Source organism: Lepisma saccharinum, chromosome 16 (assembly GCF_977018435.1).
Source record: "Lepisma saccharinum chromosome 16, izLepSacc3.1, whole genome shotgun sequence".
NCBI classification, from domain to species: domain Eukaryota; kingdom Metazoa; phylum Arthropoda; class Insecta; order Zygentoma; family Lepismatidae; genus Lepisma; species Lepisma saccharinum.
The window spans coordinates 46,627,330-46,651,910 of NC_139244.1; the positions used below are offsets into that span (position 1 = coordinate 46,627,330).

The 24,581-nt window shown below is 40.6% G+C and overlaps 1 protein-coding gene across 1 annotated transcript in view; it reads left to right on the top strand.

The window, feature by feature from the left end:
- Positions 1 to 24,581, top strand: part of LOC146000457 (neutral amino acid transporter 9-like) — a 161,934-nt gene that overhangs the window by 2,275 nt on the left and 135,078 nt on the right. The window contains exons 2-4 of the mRNA XM_083138115.1: positions 557 to 685; positions 2,686 to 2,799; positions 6,555 to 6,687. Coding sequence (XP_082994241.1) covers positions 557 to 685; positions 2,686 to 2,799; positions 6,555 to 6,687 — 376 coding nt within the window. The remainder of the gene's footprint in view (positions 1 to 556; positions 686 to 2,685; positions 2,800 to 6,554; positions 6,688 to 24,581) is intronic.

Here is a 24,581-nt window from a genome sequence, read left to right on the forward strand (position 1 = left end):
CATAGTTAGAATTAACTCCCCCCCCCCCCTCTTCCCAGGAAAGCAGATGGGTTGAAACACGACTATTTTCAAAGGTATCAGATTTAATGTTTTCCCCACATTTTAAGACAATGTCAAAGTTTTTGGAGCATGGGAAAATTTATTTACGGAGTAAGGATACATCCCAAAGCCACAAGTTCTTGCACAACAGGATGGCAATATTTGCATGATTTCATTTTGGCAAATCTAACTGCCAAACCGAACCTGCTTCTTGCAAGTAGGTTCAAATATTTTTATGGAGAGAGACATTAAAACTAATTGCCTAAGTAATAACAGCAAGCAACAAAAACATACTGAAAGTATTTTACACTTACCCCAGTCACCAGTAAGCAAGAATTTTTTTTTGGTATAAAAAAATTCAAAATAGTGAAATACAGGGGTTAGTTTGGTATACTGCATTCTTTGTTTATTTATCTGTAAGTTTATTGGTCTTGACTGTAATATTTAATTTTTCACTTTCTCGTATACCTATTGCACATGTATTATTAAAGGGTTATTTTGTATCGTTTTTTTCCAGTATGACTTACATACTTGAGTCAAAAAGGTCGACCTATCACCCCAGAAAAACTGATACATTTGATTCCGAGTATGAATCGCACCCATTGTTGTCATCAGATGGTAGCAGAGGAAGCAAGACCAGCTATGAGTAAGTTATGTATTTTTGTCAAATGTACTGAACATATTATATCAAAAAATAAAAGAGATAAGTCCATTGCAAATATAACAGTTTTTGGCCAAATTGCAAAATAGTTTACTTGTTTTACAACTAAATTTTGCATGCTAAATTCATTATTGTTTCTCTTATGAATGCTGGAAGCACCCAAGGCGAACTCCGTGGCAGAGTGGTTAACACAGCGTGCTACGATGCCAGAGGTGTCTGGTTCAAATCCCAGCCATGTTATGAGTGTCCCTTCATTAATTTCATCATATCATTTACTCATCCTTGTCTTCGCAATTAGCCAAAAGTGAAGTGACAGAAAAGCAAAGTAAAATAAACCAAATCAGTGGAAGCAGCTAATCACAAATCTGTCTTCAGTGATTATAACTGTCCTCCACAATGAACAATGAGTACAGTTCTGTGATATAAAATGTATTTTCATCCATTGCAAATAAAATGCATAATGCCATACTACTTACGAGGGTGAATCAAATATGAACGAGCCTTGTGCGGAAAAACAAAATTTATTGAAGGAAACAGAGACATTGCCACATCCTATTTTTCTACATAGTCTCCACCCTTAGTGATACATTTTTGCCCAACGTTGTGGTAGGTTCTTGATGCCGTTCTCGTAGAATGAAGCTGGGCGGGTAGCCAACCAGGTGCGCACAAAGGTTTCCACCTGATCGTTTGTGCAAATCGCTCGCCCCCAAGTGCTTCTTTGAGGGGTCCGAACAGGTGAAAATCACATGGTGTAAGGTTTGGGCTGTATGGTGGATGCGGAAGCAGTTCCGAGTGCATTTCTACCAGTTTCTGCCACGTAACACCTGCTGTATGGGGTCTGGTGTTGTCGTGGGGGAACAAGACCTGGCGGATGGGACAGCCTCGTCGTTTGCGTCGATACTGCACCTTAACTTGATCCAGGAGGCCGCAGTAGTAGGGTGCGTTGATGGTCCGACGTTTGTGTAAGAAATCCACCAGTAGAATCTCCCTCCAGTCCCAAAACACCCTGGCCAACACCTTCCCCGCAGACAACCGAACTTTGCCCTTCACGGGGTTTCCTTCGCCTTTCCTCCTCCACTCCAAGCTGGCACGCTTGGATGCTGGGGTATAATGATGCACCCATGTCACGTCACAGGTAACGATGCAATGCAAAAACGCTTCCCCTTCCACGTCAAAACGAGTGTGAAGCTGGCAAGCAATGCGAACTCGGTCATCTTTTTGAGCAACATTCAGCAGCTTGGGAACCCACCGAGCTGTGATTTTGTGGAAGCCCAAGTGCTTTGTGATGATTGATTGGACACTTCCATAGCTCACACCAAGTTCTGCCTCAATTTGCTTCACAGTGACTCGGCAATCCTCGACAAGCTCACGAACACGAGCCATGTTGTCATTCGTCACACTGGTGTGAGGACGACGGGGGTGCACTTCATTTTCAACACGTTCACGGCATTGCTGGAATTCCTTACACCACACCTTCACTCTTGCCCACAAGAGGGTACCATTCCCAAACTGGGCCTGCAGTCTCCGGTAAATTTCGGCCGGATTGACGTTTTCCTGGGTGAGAAACTTGATGATTATGCGTTGCGCAACAGACACTGGCACACACTGCTCACTCATTGTGAGAGCTACTAAACGAAGCATGCGACATGCCGGCTGTTCTGATTCCTGACTCACGACAGCCCCACCTACCGGCCGCACATGCCCAATCACACCCTGCTACCCATTCCGACGCTTAGCCAATCAAGGCTCATTCATATTTGATTCACCCTCGTAATATGGCATTAGATAGACGCAACAAAATTTTTGTTGTATTGGTATTAAAAAAAAAAACATTTAGCGCAACTGTTTATAAATAAACCTTCCAGGAATATTAGTCAACTCCAGTAAGGACAAGCTTCTATGTTGTTGGAAACATTATTCTTTTTCCCGGCTGTTGTAGAACTTGTCTATTGGATGATATCCATCATGTTTCATCTCCATTTCAGTGGCCATGGAGGATTATTCCTAGAGTATGAAACCACAGATTGTGAAGCGGCTGCAGCACCAAAGTCTCCCTTGGATCTTCCACCAAGGGGTGATGCACCACGGCATTTTCAGAGGTAAGCTTTATGATTGTTCAGTGGCAGCAAAATATGACTATAGTTTTTATTTTCGTAACTTACTGAGTCTACCATATTTGGTGACTGCATTTTCTGATCTTTATAAACATAATGTACAATTTGTTTATTATCTTGCACCTTTTTAATAATTTCTCATATTGGACAATTTACATTTCTTTGGTTAACCAATTTTATGCTCTGCTAGCTTAATCGTGATCATTGAAATGTATATGTGATGAAACTCAGCACAAATAATTTGTTATTTGAATCCGGTATCTGTCTTCAAAGCACTGACAACTTTGTGTTCCTTACACTATTGATCATTATTCTGAACTACAAATTTTGGCTTACAAAATATGATTCTCCTAACAAATAATTGAATTTCTTTGTTTGGTCTGGTCCCAGTCTCATTCACTAGTTTTGACACCTATCTGTGTGCTCTTTGTTTTGGTTATTTTATGATGCTTTCCTCTCTCTTGGGTTAATCATAATGATGAGGATGAATGATGAAGGAACACACATAATGCCTGACCAGGGTTTCAACCTGGTAGCATATTAATGCTGACAACTCTGCCACTGAGGCTTGTAACTGGTTGCAGTTAAATCATATTTGGGTGACTGGACTGTTACGTAATAGTCACGAAATCATGCCTAAATATCAAGGTGTAGTTTCAAACCTGGCTGCAAAATTAAAAGTCATTTAAAATTGGTTGGACCTCACAGACTCACCAAAATTGAACATATTTCAGGTAAAATTTCCATTTTCTTTTCTTCTAACAACACTTGTTAGGAGAGAGAAGGAAGATATTTACTCCCCACAAGAGTGAATTTTTCATTAAAAAGACAACAACTTCAATTCTCCATATGATAGGTTTGCTTATGCATTTTTTTTTGTCACTGCACATTTGAAAAGTGTTCATCTGAAATCCTCCGGGTTTGTTAATTTTAAGCACATATAGGCTAATTGGGACTGGACCTACAGTTTAAAGTAGGATCTGAACCACTGGTGTCAAACCTCAGATCTTTGGATTACAAAGCAATAATATTACCACTACACCAGCGACGATCCAAATAGCGTTTACAGCATAAAAAGATTCCTTCCATTAAAGGTTAATATATATAATGACTGAGAAGAAGTGCAAAGTTGTTTAAGATAATTATTTGTAGCAACCAGAGACCTGCACAAGACCTGGAGCAAACCCGTTAGCAAAAATTGCTCCCAGAATGTCATGCAACCTGCGCAACACCCTCGTTTGAGCAGCTTGTCTGCCCACCTTCCCAGATCGTTCCTGGCAGGCATTGTAGACCCGCCAGGTACTCACAGTCTTGCGATACCTAGTAGGTCTCAGTTCGTTCTTTCCATCAACTGCAGGCCCCTCCCTCTGCATGACGTACTTGTTTTGAGTAGAAATTGCACCGGTCGCACACCTGTCTGCAGTGTTGCCAACTGCAATAATGTCCACTTCTTAGAAAGGGAACTCAAAGATTCATAAGCCACATCGCCAAAGAAATCAGATTTAAGAATGTTGCTACTTTTGCCCCCACACACATTGAAATAGGTTTTCCGTGGTATAGGCTCCATAAGAATATGTCGTAAGCAACCAATAATCCAGGGCACTACTGGAACATGTCACGTTCGACGCCGAGGTCACGAGTAGAGCAACACATTGTTCTACTGCGAACACCAGAGCCGTAGCCAGGCAGGGTCCAGGAGCATTGCCGTTATCCTTCCCCCTCTTTCTGAAGTTTGGTTTAACTATTTTGTAAAATTTGTTTGCAGTGACGAGTGAAAATGTAGACTGCAAATGTTATTTTACTCAAAACTTGATAAAGGTTACATTTACAGAATACAAAGAACAGATAGGCGTAAATTTTTTTCATTTGATTTACGAGCTGAAGTCAAAGTAGAAGGTAGTAATTAGAATATTTTCTCTAGGCTTCAGCTATGAATGGGAAGATACTGAAAATATATTGTAAGTATTTGAACGATATTTCTAGATTTTCTGTGTCCTATATTAACTTAATGATTACACACACAACACACACATATAATTTACTTTCATATAATACTATTAAACCTTTGAAAATGGACTTGGTTTATGAAGCCCTCCCTGATAACCCATGAGAGTCCTCCACGCCGCCAATCAATTCTGGCTATGGGTCTGCAGAGGCGCAACCACGAATTTTCTTTTGGAGGGCAAGTACCTGGATAAACATGCCAACAATAACAATAATAGTAAGAAAGTAACATCAAAGGCATTATTATTTTCATAAATCATGCAAAAAGTGGGTGGATAGAAGACTGTTCTAACCCATTTGTGTTGAAACAAAGGATTTGAAATATTTTTTCAAAAACACCTTAATTTCACATTAGCTAATAATGGAAAAAAAAGCACACAAACTGTTTTTGAAAGAAAGAAAGAAAGTGCATGATAATTGCATTTCGAATGTTCATATGGCATGTAAAATTTTCATGTACAATATTTTCTTTTCACATATGCAACATGGAGCGACGTAAAATAAGAAAATACATATGCAACATGTTAACACTAAATTGTGTACGTATTCAAAGTTTCTTTAATGCATATTTAAATACATTACATAATCAATTAATTAATCTCATAACAAACCAACATTGACAGCAATGTTGGCATTGGGCCGCCATGGCATTCTCTGTTTTAAAACGTTTTTCATTTAGATCGTTCGGCTCCCAGGACAGACTCCCGCTACCCCCTAGCTACGGCATTGAACTTGATGAGACTGTATAATATATTATAATATATTTCTACTTTCATAAAATTTGAAATCAAGAGGTTGCAATTGCCCCTCCGTTCCCCTCTGCAGGTGCCCTTTGCCATCTGGAAGGAAAATACAAGAAAAATATGAAAACTAATTCCATCTTGAGTATCCTTTAGCCTAGTTTTTCTTGTACTTTAATGTTTGCCCCACTAACCCAACCCTGCTAGACTTCATTTTCATCGAAAGTTAATGAGCAATCCCCCCCTGTGGTTGTGCAACTGCGTGCCTGGTTAAGAAATCATGCAATGAAAAACAATTACTTTTTGATGAGGAGTTTTTTGTTTGCTCGATCATTCATTTAAATAAATGAAGCTGTAATATTGCGTGCATTTCCTGGCAATAAGATAAAAACTGCTTACACTGAACTGAAATTGCTAAGTATATAAATTCTCCTTGGAGCAGAGATCTCCTCCTAGGACTTCGTAGGATTTAGGAGCTACTTAAATAGGCAACACTGGCTGCAGCTGTCCACATGGTGAAGAAACGCCTGGAGCAACACATTGCCGGGGGGCTGTTTCCTTCTAGCAGGTTTTTGCAGGAGCCCGGGTCTTGTTGAATGCCCAGTTACCTTGTAAGTGCAGAGCACCTTGAAGACGAGGAACCCGGGTAAAGATGCAAGTCGACTCGTTGCCATGGGCTGGGGAGCAGGTAAACCTGTTCTCGCGGGGCAAGAAGCACGGGTAGGCAAAAGCCCGACTTTGCAGTGCTCTGGTAGCAACCTTGCATGCTTTAATAGTTGAATTTGAAATGTACATTGCATTGTCTTGGAAATAGAGAGCCCTTCAGTCTGCAGGGAGATGACGAAACCTGATAAGAATTGTCCCCTTGTGGATCAGTTGAGTTACAGCAATATTAATTTTGTATTGGTAATTTGTTTTTAAAGTTAATTTTAATTGCACTTTTCATTAGTACAAAAGTGCAGTTGTATCTAAAAAGCATCCTGTTGTTTCTTACAGGAGACCATACCATTATAAACAAGAACCAACCAGTTTTCTTGGTGGATTGGATGAATCAACTGCTATTTCCTACAATAGGTTTCAATATTACAGCAAACTCAGGTCGTTTGCTCCAGATGAAGAACAGGCTTTGGTAAGTTCATTTAATTTTTTTTCCATTTCCATTTACGTTCATCATATTTTTCCAGCTCAGACTTGAAAAAATGAGACATCTAGGAAATGAGCATTCAAGCCCAATACGTAAGTGTACAGGCATGTATTTTTAATACAAGAGAAACCAGTTCATTTATTCTTTCAACACCAATTGTGTCTTATGCTCGACACAGTTGAGTGGGGGCATGCTGTTCCCATTAATACAAGGTTAGTCAAGCAGACAAACTGCTAAGAATAAGGTTTAGTTACACTAACAATGGCAGTGAGCCTGGGCAGTTTTGTATGTTATATGTCTGTATTATATTGTTCTGCAAATTTTGTGTGCCCAAAATAATTTGAGTAAATAATTCGGCACAAAAAAGGGGGGGGTTCTATCTTTTTTGGGGGAGGGCATCATAGGCCTTTGGGGGGGGATTTTAAATGTTTTCATACCCATGTTGTGTATTAACAATGGAATTTCCACATACTATTGCAAAGTAATCTTCCTAGATAGAAAAATAAACAAATTTTTGTTTTGGTTCATTCATAACATTTGAAACCTGAACAATTTTCCTCTGTAATCACTCTGTTCCCTTGACCTTTTTTTTTTTTACGAATGGTGATAGTCAGGGCTAGAAAAATCCTGCTTTCTCAAATAATTTAACGATGTTTTGAATACCATGAAGCTCAGCATCTTATACAGAGTGTTTCAAAAGACGCACAACCCAAACTTTGGAAATGTATATCATGAAAACCGTAAGAGATATTTACTCTGGGTTTTCTGCATTATAAAGCCTTATCCATTGAGATATTTTTCAATGCTTAAAATTATCAGTTCACTCCGTACAGAAAATTATATAAATTAATAACTGACGGAAAGAAACATTCAATTTTTTTCAGAAATGAACTTCTGAGTAAGAAAAATATGTAAGAAATTATCGAAGGGTCATAATTAGACATTTGATGATTGATGCCATGTCAGTCTGTCATTTTCGACCAATATTGGTCATGTGCAACATTTGATGAATTTTTGACTTGTGATTTTATGGATAAGTAACATTTTTGGGACATATCTCCATATATGGCAACACAAGCAGCTCGAAATATTGCCAACAGTCGCATGCAACATGTGTCTTAAGTATTGGCTATACATTTATGTGAAAAATTGTAAATCAAGATTGCCCCTGGTTACATTGAATTCTCTTCGCTCACTTTCGCTTCTACTGTGCCTTTTTTTTGAATTGATTCAGCATGGCGTATTCATTGGAGCAGTGCATGTGCATTGCTGAAGAGTATTTTACTACTCATTCTTACACTCATGTGCAAGAGGTTTTAAAAATTCCCTGCTTCTGCTGTACCTCACTGTTTTAAAACTAGTCAAACACCAACATATGATCCCACAAATTGCTTTTAAGTGTTGGTATTTATTGTTGAAAATTAGTTCTCAGATGTTTCCAGCAAATTAAGAATGTTTTTTTAAAATAATGCAATTGCTTTTATTAGAAAAATGCTAACATAAATTTATGAACCCAGTGATAGCCTACAGGATTGGTTTAGTGCAGAAAACCCGGTGTAAATATCTTTTACGATTTTCATGATATACATTTTCAAAGTGTGGATTGCGCTACTTTTGAAACATACTGTAGTATTATACAACCATTAAGCCTTGTTTTCATGATATTGAGAAACTAAATATGCTGACCAAGGCAGAAATTTATTTTATTATCAAACATAAACTAAACTTAACGATTCAACCTTCTAGGGACAAGGGAAAGCCACCTGCTAGAATGTTCCAGAACAACTTTCTAATAGTCTGGAGGGGAGTTATTTTTGTGTATATATATCGTCCTGTTTTGTATCTTGTTACATTTGTACTTGGTGCAGAGTCTGAAGAAGACCTTGCTAGAAGGTTGAAACGTTACATTTAGTTTATGTTTTATAATAAAATAAATGTCTGCCTTGGTCAGCATATTTAGTTTTTTCAATACTGTAGTATGCACAATTGCTAATAGGTGGTTTCCTGGCGCCTTATTTTCAGAGCTGGCGCCTAACTTTGATAGTGAACTGCATTTTCAAGAGGTGGTGCAAGAGCCACATATCCTTGACTAAAAGGCAGATTCATGTAAGATAAAGGCCTCAATCTTTGCACCTCATGCACCAGTAGTCTACTTGTCAATGTTGGAAAAAAAAAAATACAAGGCAATGCACAAGCCTGACAGTACTTGGGTTGTGTGAACAATAGCCATTGTAGTACAGTGTTGTCTGTGATCTGCAAAACATCATTGAGGGTGTTGTTGACTGTGGCCTTTGTTTCCTTAGTAATTATATTACTGATAAGCAACTTACTTGACGGTTGACTTTTTTTTTTCACTGTTTTGTATGTCTTCACTATTTCTATCTACAACATGCTTTTATATCTTTTGATATTTTTGAGAGTTGGAAACATATGATGACTGACAAATTTAATTAACCATGTCGAACATTGGTATACAATGTTATGAGTGTTATAAAGTTCATCACCTGTGTCGCCTACTGGACATACTAAAACAAGTGGAAAATACCAATGACAGTATATGAGTGAAAATGGTATCAGTCTAAAATTGAACTTCCTATGATGCTCAGACGATTACGAGCGGTCTGACCTGTTTGAAATTGGTGGATAAGTTGAAATGTTGTTGACTCCTCGTAATGTGACTGCCATTTCAAAAATTATGTCAGACAATCCAAATAAGTTTGAACAAGAAAGGAAATAATTACTGTACATCTTTCTTGACGGAGGTCCGTTTGATTAATTTAATTGGTACAGTGACTTAGATTAGACTTTGTTTAGAATAATACAAATTTTTAATTGGAGTTTCCATGGGAAAATTTGGATTTCTCCATGATTGCACAGGTTTTATTTTCCTCTACAGAAAGACTATGAATGCTTCCTCTGGCAGGGGAAAATGAACTCCTTTTTTTCTTGGGTTCTTTCAGTTCAGAGCCCATAACATTTTTTGCAGCCTGCCTGCTCATGTTGTACACGGAATGATTCCAACACCTACAAGAAACTGCACATGCTTATTTCTAAAAGTGAAATGCCCATTTCCCACAATTTTTCACCTTCTCTTCCCCATCTTGATCTCGTGCTCTTCTGCTACAGAGCAAAGTGGCAGATTTCTGGCAGTGATCAAGCTTGTACTACCTATCATCACATGGGAACCGTAACATTTGTAATTTGTTGCACGAGAAATAATAACTTCCTCATAAACTGTTTCTGACGCATGAAACTGTCATGAACAGGTTCTCTTTTTGCTTCAGCCATTCTCTATCCTTGCCACATCAACTTCGAATTTTAAAGCCACAGCCTTGTTGCTGTTTTTTCTGTATGCACCACAAAACTTGCAATCTCATTCTCTTCCCCATTTTGATCTTGCACTTTTCTACTACCAAATAAATGAGGTGGTTTCAAAACTTCAATGCTTTCTTGCGTTCACCTTTTCAAAAACTTGTATCATTTTTCAAGAAAGTAGACCAGGGTTGACTGGGATCAGGAATATGTTGATTACTAAACTGACCGCATTTCCAGCTGGTGGCTGGGAAACAACGAATCAGCGATAAGTTGAATTATTTTCGACTGACAACGGGCATTTTCAAGTCACAATCAAGTCAAAAGGCACTAAAAGTTCCTGACAGAACAAAACAAATGAGCATCAGATACACAGCATGTTGCCAAACATACTGTCAAACGGGAGAGAGAGAGAGTTGAATAACAGTTGTACAATAGTACACTAAGTGTGGAAAATTAGTACACAAAATACCCAAACACTGTACAAACAAGTTAATAAAAACAACTAACAGGCATATGCTTGGCAACATAACAGGAGAATGATGTTACCCCTACAGCTTCTACTTCGCAACTGAGGTTGTTGACACTCAATGAGCCCCCCCTCCAAGACGATTGGTGGACAGAGAGACCTATGTAGCAAAAAGTAGGTTAGCCAACAGGTGGGCCCACAATCAGTATAACGCTGTTGAATAATGGTGAATTATCTGCACATACATTAAGGTAAACTTCTGACCACAAATTGTAAAACAAGAAATAAAGTATTTTAAAAGTTAAAAGAAAGTGTACAATATAATTTTTTGTAGGTAATGTGATTACATTGGCTGACAAAAAATAAATATTTTTCGCATGTGTTTGTAATGGGAAGTTATATTTTGATTGATTAAGTTATTGAACGTTGCACTCTGCCACTTTTGGCTAATCACGATCATGGGAAATTATATTGCTTGCTTGCATGTGTTACAATATGCTTGCTTATTTCTGTGAAGACTGATTCAAAACTGTCACACTTGTTTAGTTCAGAAAATACTGATTTGAAATGATCACTCAACTGCAATAAAGAGTTTAGCTTCTTCCAGTGCAGCAGGACTGCAGGGAGCCCAAGTGTGCAGTGAAACGGCAATGGCAGATTCAGGACATTCTTTTTGGCCAAGGAACTTACATGAATCTTTTTCTACACGATCAACTTTCCTTGAATGTGACTTTTAAAATTTCATTTTAATTTCTCACTTACAAAGGTAGTACAATTTTAAGGTAGGCAGGCAGCATCTACCCTTTCTGTTCATGCTTTGTTACTGCACACCACGTACATGAACCAGGTGATTAATAATTGCCACTTTAGTGAAGTTATGTTCATAAATGGAAACAATCCATGAGCTAACGAGGGAGAGAGCTTTCCCTGCTCAGCGAAGTATTAGGCCACAGACTTGTGTTATTCTTATGGCTGCAGCTATGCCAGATAAGGCATTCTTTACTTGCAAAGTGTCACTGCCTTGTAATCCAGGGGTCTGAGTTTGATATCCAGTGGAGATATATAGTGGTTCAGATCCCACTTTAAACTGTAGGTCCAGTCCCGATTAACATTTTTGTGTATAAAGTGGACCTAAAAACGAAGTCAAAAAAATTACTTGCGAGGTTGCAGTTGGTTCAGTGTGAGAAGTTTAGAAATTCCTCAAGGAAAGTGAGCAAAGAATGGGCAACCAAGGGCTCTGTTAGAAGGAGATGTGAGCTGAGAATCAGAAAAGTCAGTCTTGTTTCTGACAGCGAGGTGGTTCTGTGAGAAGCTTGAATGGGGAGCTTGTAACTTTGGTTTTGCCTAGTCTTTATATGGCCGAACATTGCATACCTTCAGAGGGTTTGCTCCGATAGTGCTAGTTAAAAGTTGTAAATAAAATTTGGGGTGTAGGACGAAAAAATGTTGCCGGTCATTAAGATCCCATTCAACCCAAAAGTTTATGCTTAAGGTGAGGTGGGACAATTTCGCACCAGGCATGCATTTATTTAAATATCGTCGGAATTGGCACTGCTACTAAAGAAAATCCACGCATAATTTGAGAGTATGAATTTCTCCCCATGTTGCAAGTGGAAGCAGTTTTTAAAGTTGATTATTAAGCTAGATACCATGTTTGAAAAATATGATGAATATGTACTTACAGAATCCCATGTATTCCTTATGGAGAGAGAACTTCAAACTGAAGCTACGGCTAAATAAATGGGAGTTTCGAGTATTTCTAGCGCAAATATCATCTTTAATGGATCCTTTACCCGATCATATATTTTTTTCTGCCATCGGAAGTTTGATATCTCCAAGAAAACGAGTAAAATAATTCTCATATAAGCATAATGTATTTCTCCTTGCCTCCTACAGCCATCCTGGCAGTGTTGCCAAACCTAATGTGCATAAAAGAGCTAAATTTCACCTTAAATTGAGCTAAGTTGACTTTCAAGGAGTTAGATTTATGAAGTGCCTCCCATGGTAATTTTAGTTGTCAAGAGGGTGGGGAGGGGGGCTCTGCTATTACCGGTAACTTTAAAGTGATGACAATCTATTCTTAGTTTTCACCTAGATCTGACGGCATCACCCATCTCAAAAATCGACGGATGGTTGTATGAATCGAAAATAAAGGATTATAACAATATTGTCATCTTCACCTCAGTCAAGGCGCTATATAAAAGTAGCTGGGGAGGTAGGGGGGGGGAGTAAGACGACGCAGCCAATATAATAATATCACGTCACGTGCAAAATGTATACGCATGGCAAAACTTGGTCTCTGTCCGGGGCTAGTGGAGCAGGGGGTGGGCGCCACAGTTCACAGCCAAGCGAGTGCACGAAAGAGCCAGATCTGGCCTCAAAAGAGCTAAGTTGGCAACAGTGCTTCCAGCTGCCTTGGAGAGAAGGACCTAGGGGAAATTGTCCCTCTCCCCCTTAAAGGTGAAAGTGTTAACAGTATTTTACCTATGTAGGCAAAATATAATTTCTGAAGCGTACTTAGTTTGAGAACAGTGTAGAGATGCATGGAAATGTATGCATGATCTTTGTTATTCCATGGATGTATACTACCACAGCACTGAAATTGTTTTAAGAGATATATACTTGAGCAGATTAAGAACAAATGAAAGATATAGTACAAGTTCGTATTAAGATGCACAAGTATGCTAATCAGGACATGGCCTACAGTTTGATTGGAATCACTGCACTGTGAAGTGTGGTTACTAACAGTGCTCGAAGTGGGCTAATTTGGAGGTGTTTTACGCACATTTTCTCAACTGGGGATGGCATCCCATCACTTCAAGCACTGTTTACAAGGCAACAGCGTTAACCACTACACCTACTGTAACTGTTCCAATGCATTTTCAGGTTTTATTATGCTAGTTACTCCGTTTTTAGACCCATAGAATGGCCTTCTCGAGTGAACGGGTTAATAGTGTAACATGACGGCAGTGCGTGTGCATTGCGTATGTAGGCTGCAGGCGGAAGAGTCCATGCGGAAGTCTCACGAACACCTTGTGTAGCCTTCCTAACCTGCTGTATGTAATCCAGAGCGTTGTGTAATATGTGTAGAGGCTGTCAGATGCAAGACAGCATAGGAAGTGGCGGTAAAGCACTGGATTAGCGAGCGTGTAGCAACGATCTGGACGAAACAGAAATAGCTTTGCTTGTACTCACCGATCCGAGGCGCCGGCCGGCGATGCCCCACGTATCACGCGTTTAACTCTTTCATTTCACGATCCTCGCAGCTCGAGAGATACGTACGAACTGACTGAGGATGCGAGATGCTTCACTTTGTCCGTCGCCTTCCGCTTCTCCTCCGGAAATGCCAGTGGGGTACGTGCGTCACGAAACAGCGGAAGGCAGGTGAGAAAACGACCCTATCGAGCCGCTGCATGTACCGCGCGCGCGCGCTCTCTCTTTAGCGCTGGCAGTTGTCATGGCGACGCCAAACTAACCCCCCCCCCTTTCTTGGACGAAACAAAGGAAATGGAAGAAAGAGAGAAAAGGAAACGTGTATCCCATGTGGCGTCATAAAGGTGTAAAAAGTGAAGGAAAAATTCCGAGAACATGGATTCCGTGGGCGACCTTTGTATTCGCACGGATGTTTTTTTTTTTTTTTTTGCATTGGCGGTTAAATTGCCTTTTCCGGCCTGCCTCAGCTGATTTTGGCGCGCCCGCCAGCCTAGTGCCCCCTCTTCCCACATTCATCGACTGCGGCGACGTTGCCAGATTGTAGTTTCCAATCTGTGGCGCGGATTTTCACCGATCTCTCTCCTCGGCACCATTGAAAAATCAGGGAATCAGCTCACGCGCATTGCCGCTCAGTGTCTTGAAACACGTGGTTTTGCGGAGGATTATTTTTCGTTGTGTTAACATAGATTATTATTTGTACCGTGTAGTTAATGGAGATGAGGTAAAAGGGCATTGGGAGAAAGTGGCAAAAAAGTAGGAGGAATGTTCCTTTGCCGTCATTGGAAAGTGTCATCTCGGTATTCGCCTGGAGTGACGGGAAAACACAGAAAAGCCAGTGGCGAACCCAGGATTTTCGAAAGGGGGTAGAGTTACATAAACTCTTTTTTTTTTAAGTAGGTCCTCATTTTGCCATATTTCTCTGCCTTTGACGTTCTTAATTTTAGGAATACTGGGCCAAAGGGGGGTTATGACACCCAACAACCTCCCTGGGGCACGCCACTGCTTACCACTGGTAATTGCAGATAAGATTGGCACAGCAGGAAATGCCGTAACTTGAAATTGAAACGATTTTTCTTTACAAGGCAGCACTTTTTCGAATGCCGCTCCCTTCCCGAAAAAAAAAATGCCTCTAGCCTCTCCCTGCAAAAAGCCTGCGGACTCCTATGTCTTTTTCATCCATTTTTCCCGTGGCTCAACAGCCCGTAAGAGCCAGGGTCTATCTACCGACTGCCGGCATCACTTCCACCACCTCTATAATTACGAATGGCAAGCCTTGAGGTTAATCTGTATTTATTTTACCTGAGAATTTTGATGATAAAACTTTTTCTTTTAACGGACTAGGACGGTGAAAATCGTGTGTGAGGTGGAAGATGTGTTTCAACACCCTAGTTGTTCAATTTTCTGCGAAGTTACAAGAGCGGTGTGGAGTCTTGCATTGTCGTGATACAGTAATAGTACTCGATGGTCATTTCTCTTGTCGCCTATCACTCAAACATTTTGTGGAAATGCAGTCAGGTAAGTCTGTATATAAACTCAATTGTGCATCGCTTTGCGCTTCACGAACTGGAACTTTCTCTGTTGGAGGAAGTCCTTTTGCCTGCAAGAAATTCAAAACAGCGTGCTGTTCTGGTCATACATCGGTTGCTGGGTATGCGCATGTGATACGTAGCTTTCGCGATTTCAACCACGACCACCTTAGGAACTGTACCCCCGGGCCAAGCTAACGTCTGGTTCTCATTCGCAGCGCAGAACGGTTACATTTCCAAAACTCGAGCCGTGTCCGAAAGGTGCAAGACCATACTTCAAGTGAGCATCCTCCGAGTATGCTCTTGCAGTGAGTGCGCTCTTGAAGTCGTGGACTGGAAGTGAAAGTCTTTCGAATTGCACTTCGACTGCAGCATCAAATACGATCAGTAGATAAAACTTAGTACTCGATGTTTTCCCCACGTTTTAAACACTTGTTTTTCACCATAGAAATCACATGGTTCCTGGTTCAAACTTCGGCCTGGGTAGGGTTGTTTATTTGGGAGCAGTGGCGGCATGGGGGATGGGGCTCCCTAGAGTCGACTCCGCTCCGCGCCAAGCAAGAAAAAACTAGACAAATACATGTTGTTCTAGCCCAAATGTGCATTTTTGTATAGTTCTTTAAGGGGTACAGAGTGTGTTTCCGCCCTCCCTCTGCTTTCCCACTCATTTTTCTGTCGTTCTGACTGCGAGTGCTCCTTGACCAATTTACTCATCGCTCACCTTTGTCGTCGCGATTAGCTCAAAGCGCACAAATACGGCTCTAAAAAGGAACATACAGAAACCGATTGGCATAGGCACTGAAGAGAATATTTGCTGAAGGTCAAAATTTTCAAAGATTGACGTTCTGTTGATCTATGGATGCTCTATTATAGATCTATTCGCCGTTCACAACAATAATGAAATCGATGTGAACAAATCCACGTGACCTGTCGGGGATCCTATTGGTTCAATTAACCAACGAGCACGATCACGTCATGTGGTTTCGTTTTCACTGAATTCGTTTTTGCTCCTTTTTGACAGTACCTGAAGTAGTGAGACCACAGGCAAAAGAATCCGCGCAGAACCGCGTGTCCTGTGCATCGTACTCGCGCGCGAAGGCGAAAGGTAAAAGGGGAAGATGCGCGAGGGCTTTCGGCCGAAGGCTATTGCTGTCGGCTGTATACGCATCATGCTCACTCCGATCTCCTAAAAAAATATTTTTTAAAAAAAAATATATGGGGGGGGGGGGACACGTCACTTCTGCGGTTCTGCCCCACCCCAGTAACGCCGGCCAGGGTCTGCTCAGATGACCCCGTGACTTCGAATACAACCAGCGGCGCCTCCTTTCCAGGGAAACATTTAAAACAGGCGCCAGGTGCGAAGCGCGCTGTTGCCACGTTGCTTCAATTCCAGGAACGTTTTGTGTGCTGAACTCACGATCACACCGTGATCTGTGGAGGGGGTGTCTATGATTTCTTCTTTTTTCAACCGGTTTGTCTTTGACAAAAAAAGAGTTTGAATTTTGATGGAATTTATTGTTAAGTCCACTTTATTCACAGAAAGACCCTTCGAGACTTGAGCTACAGTTTAAAGTGGAATCCGAACCACTATATGTGCCTTCACCGGGTAACGAATCCGGAAGACCTTGATTACAAGTCGACGATGTTACCGCTAAAGATGAAAAGGAAAGCAGTGTCTGGAAAATTGTTAGCGGAAATTAAGAATACAATATGTCTAGGCTAGAGCCACAATTTCTCCATGTAACAAATTCCAATTTGAATTTTGTAGAGGATAACGGTGGAAACAAGCACAAAGAAATATCCAAGCCTTACTGAGGATCCGAAGTGGGGGTCCTAAGCTTTACTTAGCGGTACGTTGCGCCGACTGCTACACCGCTGAGCCCTAGGCCAGTATACAAACTCCATCCCTACATTAGTATTTTCTCTGAAGATGCTGAGAATTGTGGATAAAGGTAAAAGTAAAGTTCCCCGTGCCCTTTGCACCATGCCATAAGGCATATAAAGGGGGAAGTGGGGGTAAGGCCCCACACATTCTATCGATCTTGCTCATTTTGGAGGTGATGTGATCAGCACTAGGTACCCATTTAATTGAAGCTGGGTGAGCCCCAGAGCCGCTTTATGCGCGGGACAAAGCTGGAAAAATTCCCACCTTAGATCATTCAACCCGGGAATCGAACCCGGTTCTCTCGCGTCTCAGTCAGACGCACTACCGACTAGAGCACCGCGGCTCCCCGATTGTGGATAAGTGGCAACATATTTAATTCAGAGAAATTAATCTTTCCCAACTAGCTACAATTACTACCTTCCTTACCAAAATGCATCAGCCGACCTCCGTGGGGAAGTGCTTAGTACATGGAGCTACGATTTCAGGGGTTCCGGGTTCGAGTTCCAGCCTGGGCATGGGTGCTTTTTGTGAGTGACCCTTCATCATATCATCACTCAAAAGTGGCAGAAAAGTGAAGCAAAATAAGCTAAATCAATCAATGAAAATGCATCGACATATTTTGTAATTCTGTGTGTGTTGGAGGGTGGCCGCGGTGGCTCAGTCGGTAACGCGTCTGACTACCATGCTCAAGGTCTCGGGTTCGATCCCCGGCCGGTTCAAATCCGGGAATTTTTCTAACGTTGAAAGCGGCCCCGGCGCCCACCCAGCGTCTAATGACATGGGTACCTGGGGGAAACCCTGGGGGCGGGGGTAAAGGCGGTCAGGGGCGTGATGCTGATCACATCACCCCCACTCACGACCGAATCAAGAAAGTGTGGGGCGTTACCCCCACACCCCTATACGCCTTCATGGCGTGGTGCTATATATACGTATATAAGCGCTAATTATAAGAAAAATATCAATACAAGCAATTTGCACATTTTATTTTTTTTTGTTTTTGATTTTGTTTTCCACGCTAACACCACTTAATCGTGCTTGAATCGCTTTAAGATCAGTGCTCAAAGTGGGGAGAGAAACCCCCCCTCCGTTAAAAAAAAATAACAAAGCATTCACCAGATAGAATAACGTGCATAAACATCCCCCATAGCTCTCCAAATTCGACCCCGGTAGGAACTTCCGATTGACATAGGACAGTTTTGACGCCCATATAGTGCCCCTAGGCCTATATCTAGCCCTGCTGGTAGCTCGGGTGTTATCTAACTGCTGTATCCTGGAACGTTACGTAGCGAGAAACAATTAGACGATTGCATGAACCTTCGACAAGGAGACGCCTCACAGTCGCGACCTGGACGGGATGGCATGACAGAGTAGCGTGAATCGAAGAGAGTTGAACGTAGTTTTTCCACGAATCGACGCTTATACTCTGGTCATTCACCGGAACCACTTTTGTTCCATCACAGGGGTTTGGAGTTCAAATCTAACGCACGCACGCACGAAACTTGCTTTTTACAAGGTTGAAGCTGGAGGGCAGCTTCCCCCACCCCTCCCCTTTCTGCTACTGCTATCAGACAATTGGTTTGCTTTTTTTTTTTTTTGTTTTGCGTACTCATCAAGGTTGCCGCGTGCGTGCTTGTATGGAAATATCTCCCATGAACAAGATATTCGTGCAGCTACTTGTGCACTACAAAGCTACCATCCGCAGGAATTAGTTGCAGGAACAAGTTATGATTCGACAGGGCCGAGCAGCAAACATATCACCTTCTTTGAGCACCTATTGCATTCCTTGTGAAGCAGGGAAGTCCCCCTTTAAATTTTGTTTTCAGTCCAACCCATCGTGAAATTCCCAGATAGCTTATATGGGAACATGTACGTGGCTAGAAATTGTTGTAAAGGGGGAGGGGCGGGAGCCATTGAGAACTTGAATAGTACAAGTAATAACAATAATTATTATTATCACTCTTTCGAGTAGTATTACAAAAAGTCAAGAAATTATACTTGTAGTCAGATTTTTTTGCTATCACAATGATTTATTTTATTTTACTTCACTTTTCTGCCCCTTTGGCTAATCGCGTAGATGAGAATGAATAGTGGTAAGACAAGATGGATGAATGAACAATCACAAACATATAGGGACGACAACACGAGCATCACAAAGATTATAATGCATTAATATTTAAAGCAAGCCTTGTTAAATATAAATTTAGTGTTCATATTAACTGGCCTTTTAGTATTTTCCTTAATTGCTAATTTCCAACTTTAGCTAAGTAGGAGTCGAATAACTAAAGGTTAAGAGAAACTAAAAAGTCATGGAAAAGTCAAGAATTTTGGATCTGTTATTTTGGTAGGCACCCTGTTGGGGAGAATTTTCTACTCTAACCACCAGAGTGAATATCAAGGACAACTGTTATTCTTTATTGTTGTTAACATTTACACACCTCGCTCAAGAAAAGGCTTGAAAGTTTATGGGGGTTTACATGTGACCTTTCACATAGAACTCAAATTTTTGAAGTTTTGGACATTTTGAAACCATTTATTCTTTGGTTTAAATGGTAGTATGCATTTTATACTCATTTTTTTCGATTTAATGCTTTTTTACTTCGTTATTCTGTTAATTATAACTAACTGAACTGTATGTGCGTTATTAGAAATAAAAACAACAAGCTGTCTGATATTTATTTGTAATTTGAGATGAACGATATCAATTTCCAGGGGGGGGGGGTCCGACGGAGAAGGGGAAGGAAGGAAAGAAATATTTAGAGACAAGCGTGGTGCTGATCACTTAACCCCGAAAATGGCAGAGTTCGAGAATGTGTGTGCCCTACCTTCACCCCCCCCCCTTCTGACATGTGCCTACATGGCACGGTGTAACGTGCACGAGGGAATTTCCCTTGCCTTACCTATTGTTCCCCTTTGCATGTAGCCAAGTAAAAAATGACAAATCTTATCTAATTTCCGTGCTAGAAGAGCTCGATGGCTTAGTGGTAACGTCACCACCTTGTAATTAAGGCGTACCTGGTTCGAAACCCGGTGGAGGCATATAGCGGTTCGGATACCACTTTAAACTGTAGGTCCGGTCCAGGTTAGCCCATTTATACTTCGAGTGGACTTAAAAACTCAAAATTCAATGTTGGAGCGATACGTACGAATTTCATGGTACGTATTTTGAGGTATGTCGCCTATTTTATGTTTACATATTTTTACATAAAATACGGTATCTGCACCATTTCTCTAGTTTTCTTCGAGCAATGCAGATATGTTTGCAAGATAAATATTGGAAATATAATTTCTCTAAAACTTCGGTAATTTTTATCTGACTGTGCCAGGCCCATCGACTTACTTTCACTAAATCTTGTTTTTAGGCACGAAAATCACATTGTAAACACCATATATATTTTGGCCTTCACCACTGCCACGTTTCGTAAATAACCCCTACTAATTGTGGGAATAGTCACTGCAGGTCAGGAGTTCAGGGAGTGGCCCTGACGGAATTTCCGAGAAATAGACTGGAGGGAAAAATATTTCAGAAATGAAGAAAGTGACGGAAAACTAAACAAAGAATATCATTACATACAGGATGGTCCATAAGTACGAAAACTTCCGTCTAAAACATTTACGGACGGTGAAACTGGAATAAAACATCTTGAAATTCTATCCCATTTTCATTCATATATCGCATGCCCACCTTCCGATTTAAAAATACTGTGAAGTTGAATCCAAGATTGGGGATTTTCAAAGTGGCGCCACTTTTATCACATACCTTATCCGTTGTCAACAATCCCTGTATTATGTTTGGGTCTGTTTTATTCCTGTTTCACCGTCCGTAAATGTTTTAGACGGGTGTTTCCGTACTTCTGGACCACCCTATATTTTAATACACTTACATATTTTTTTTTGCATATTTCAGAGATTTTTCTACATATTTATGCATATACTTGGGAGGTTCTGACTGCATAATAATACAGGCCTTAATCATTCATGACTACCGAAGCAGAATCCACCTGGAATTAATTTCATTCACATAAAGGGTGTCCCGTATAGGACGCCGAATTTGAATCGAGTGCTATTGTTTTGTTTCGAGGTTGGCAGACCTGTTCTTACCAATGTTGGCATCTGTTGTCATGCCGATTAATGTAGCCTCAATTGTTTTGACTTGTTTGTTGTGGTTTCCTTCCGAAAATCCTCGAATAATCCAGGAGCGTGAAATCCATCCATCCGCTGAGAACGACTGTGTGGTGTGCGTTTTGGCAGTTGGAGTGTGATCTTACACGCTGTGATTTCTTCTTATGGGGGTTTGTGAAATCACAGGTGTACGCCAACAAACCACGAACCCTTTTGGAACTGAAGGCGGAAATCATACGGGTGATTGGATTCATCGGGACAGACATCTGCGAGAGGATTATCAATAATTTTGTGTAGCATATAAATGCATGCAGACTCAGTAGGGTGTTACTTAGTGTTGCTCACGGGACGGGACATGTCCCGTCTCGTCTCGTGTTTCGTCTCGAAAACGAGACGAGACACGAGACGGGACAAGCCTTTTGAAATTCGAGACGGGACGAGACGGAATGCCTTTCTCGTCTCGTTTTCGAGACGAGACACGAGACGGGACGGGACGGCTTTTGAAAAGTCTCGTCTCGTCTCGAATGTCTCGAAAAAATAAAAGCAAAATTTTGAATCAGTTGCAAAATACTTGTTTGCCTTGAATAAAGTATTTCAATTAGAAACGTTGATTAGCGTGTATTAAGTCAAAATAAGAAGACTATTCGAGAGAGATGCATGAATGAATACCTAAACTTATTTCCTATACTCTTTCGAAACACAGCGTTACTCCCCATTTTTTTTTTAAAAAAAATATTCCAGTTTAAAAACCTTATGTTACGATAGTACTCCAGATACTAATACAATTCTGAATAACGTCAAGTAAAAGGGCAGGTAGAGAAGGTGGAAGGAGGGGCCAAAATATCGTGGAATGTCTGCGTCCGAGGTTTATCTTGTAAAAATAGTCTCAGCTCTATAGGTTGGAAAGATAAACGGACCGACGGATATGGTTTATTTTTATTATTTAATTTTTACATCAAAGGGTGTACAGAAGTGATTGTTATTAGGAAGTAGGAAACATGGCAGTACAAATTGATAAGGAGTTGTTGGGAAAGTTATTAAGGAGTCCAAGATATAAGCAAGACCAAGAGAAGGAGATAATTAGGGACAAATAATCTTGCATTATCCCACTCCGAACAGCTGAGAGCTAAAGAGGAGAAAATACGGGAAATATGGAAATAAGTTATTTGGTGATTTTAGTGTTTACAGGGAACCACGACAAGATTTTACCACATGATTATTTGCACGGGTTGCGAAATTATTAGAATGTTATGGAAATTTTGGATATGTCTTTGTTGAGAAAATTCTTGTTGTTTCCCTCAGGCATTCTACAGGTGGTTGGATTCGATTTTTTACGTCAGTTTTAAGATTATTTCCAATATATTTTTTTATTTCTTTATTTCTTTTTTTAAGGAGAATACTATTCCTTGGATTGTAATAACGAAAAACTGAGGCTGATATAGAATAGATTTCAAATGAAGGAAGTGCACTAAGTTCTGTATAATCGTCGTAGAAGGAAACTTTGTTCTATGAGGGGACTCCCCGATGGTACAGTGGTAGCGTCGTCTCCTTGTAATCAAGAGGTCCCGGGTTCGATACTCGGTGAAGGCACATTGTGATTTGAACCCCACTTTAAACTGTGGGTCCAGTCCCGATTAGCCTTTCTGTAAATCAGATGAAGGAATGTTGTACAGTCACGGACACTTCTGGGTTGTAATAATCTCATTTACTTCCAATGGAATCGTTACAATCCAGAACTGTCCGTGACTGTAGCTGTTCTTTTTTTTCTGTAAATTTAGCCTTCAAGTTTATGAGCAAAATACATGTAGTATCTACTGTCTACATTTTCACTCGTTATTAAACACATTTCACAAAGTAGTTTTATCGAACTTCACAGGGAAGCTGACAGCAATGTCAGGGTGGCGGTAGCTTGTTTGCGACCAGGGTGTATTCCGAGACTATTTTTCGCCGTTCCCCACTGACAGAGGTTTCGCTTTGAACAATGGACACCGTTGCTTAAGGGGGCAAACACCAAACATAGGGCGAGGTTGACCTGCAGTAGCGGGTACGTGCCATAAATCAAGGCCTAAAGTAGGAATGAAAGTTGATGCAAGGGAGGGGCAATAAAAATTCTGTAATTTGGTTTGCTTGCTGACAGGAAGTTTTGCAGGAAAAGCTGAAAAGGAAAACGGCAGACTTTGAATGAAAGAGGGACAGTGAACACAAGTTATTTGTATTATTCGCCGACACACAAGCTTCCATTTCGAAGGTGAGGCTATCAGCAGCAAAGTTATTAGAGGGTTGGAAGCAGTGACGACGCCAGAGGGGCAGGGGGACGCCCCATGTCAGACACTTCGCCCCCCCCCACCCGGGCCCCCAACTGAAGTTAATTAAATATCGAATAATAAGAGAGTTCATTTATAAGAATATGACGATTTTCACCTTTTTAAAGTGGGGTATTCTGCATGATATCACTTTCCTGCTTATAATACCAACTTGATTAACAAATATTAATTTGCTTCGTCAAAGATTCGAGCGCCGACCTGGGCATAGGTGATTTCTCATTCATTTATGTCCTGTAATAGCCGAGATTAACCTAAGTTTTATCCAGTCTTAAGAACTGGAAAAAAGTGTTGAATGTGGATGATTTTAAAACATCACGAATATTTTCAGGACCACAAGACATCATCTGTAGTACGGGCAAATTATTCTAATCGTGGTCGTTAGTGACAACGCTAATTATTAAAATACATTCAAAGTTGATTCAAGATTTGGTTGGTTGGTTGATTTGGCGTTTGAAGTCCACTTTATGCACAGTAAGGCTAATCGGGACTGGACTTATAGTTTACAGTGCCTCCACTGGGTATCGAACCCAGGACCAAAGGTGATCGGAGAAAACCCGACACTACATGTCAGTTGTTGTGGATTCATCGCGGTTTCTTACTATTCAGGGACTTGAATTTCGAGATGATGAGTCTGAGGAAACCTTAACAAAGGGGATTTCTTCGATACTCTTGAAGCTAATGAGGGGATATTATTTGGAAATGTATTGAACGTGAACCTTAAAATGCAAATTACACTTAAAATTCGATTCAAAACATATCGCGGGCAGGTAATAGAACGCTTATTAGGATTTGCCACTCTTCAATCATTAGATGCAGGTTCGCTCTTTCTCGTACATATCAAAATCGAAGAACTTCTTCCCACGAACTCCATAGGTGCCTGTAATTGGGTAGCACAGACATACGTTGGAGTGGTAGAGTAAGAGTAAGTATTGCCAGGGTCAGAATATTTCTTGAATTATGAGATAACTTTAACCTTTGTCTGATTTTTTATCCTGTGATAACATTTCCCTGAAAGGTGAAACACAAATTTT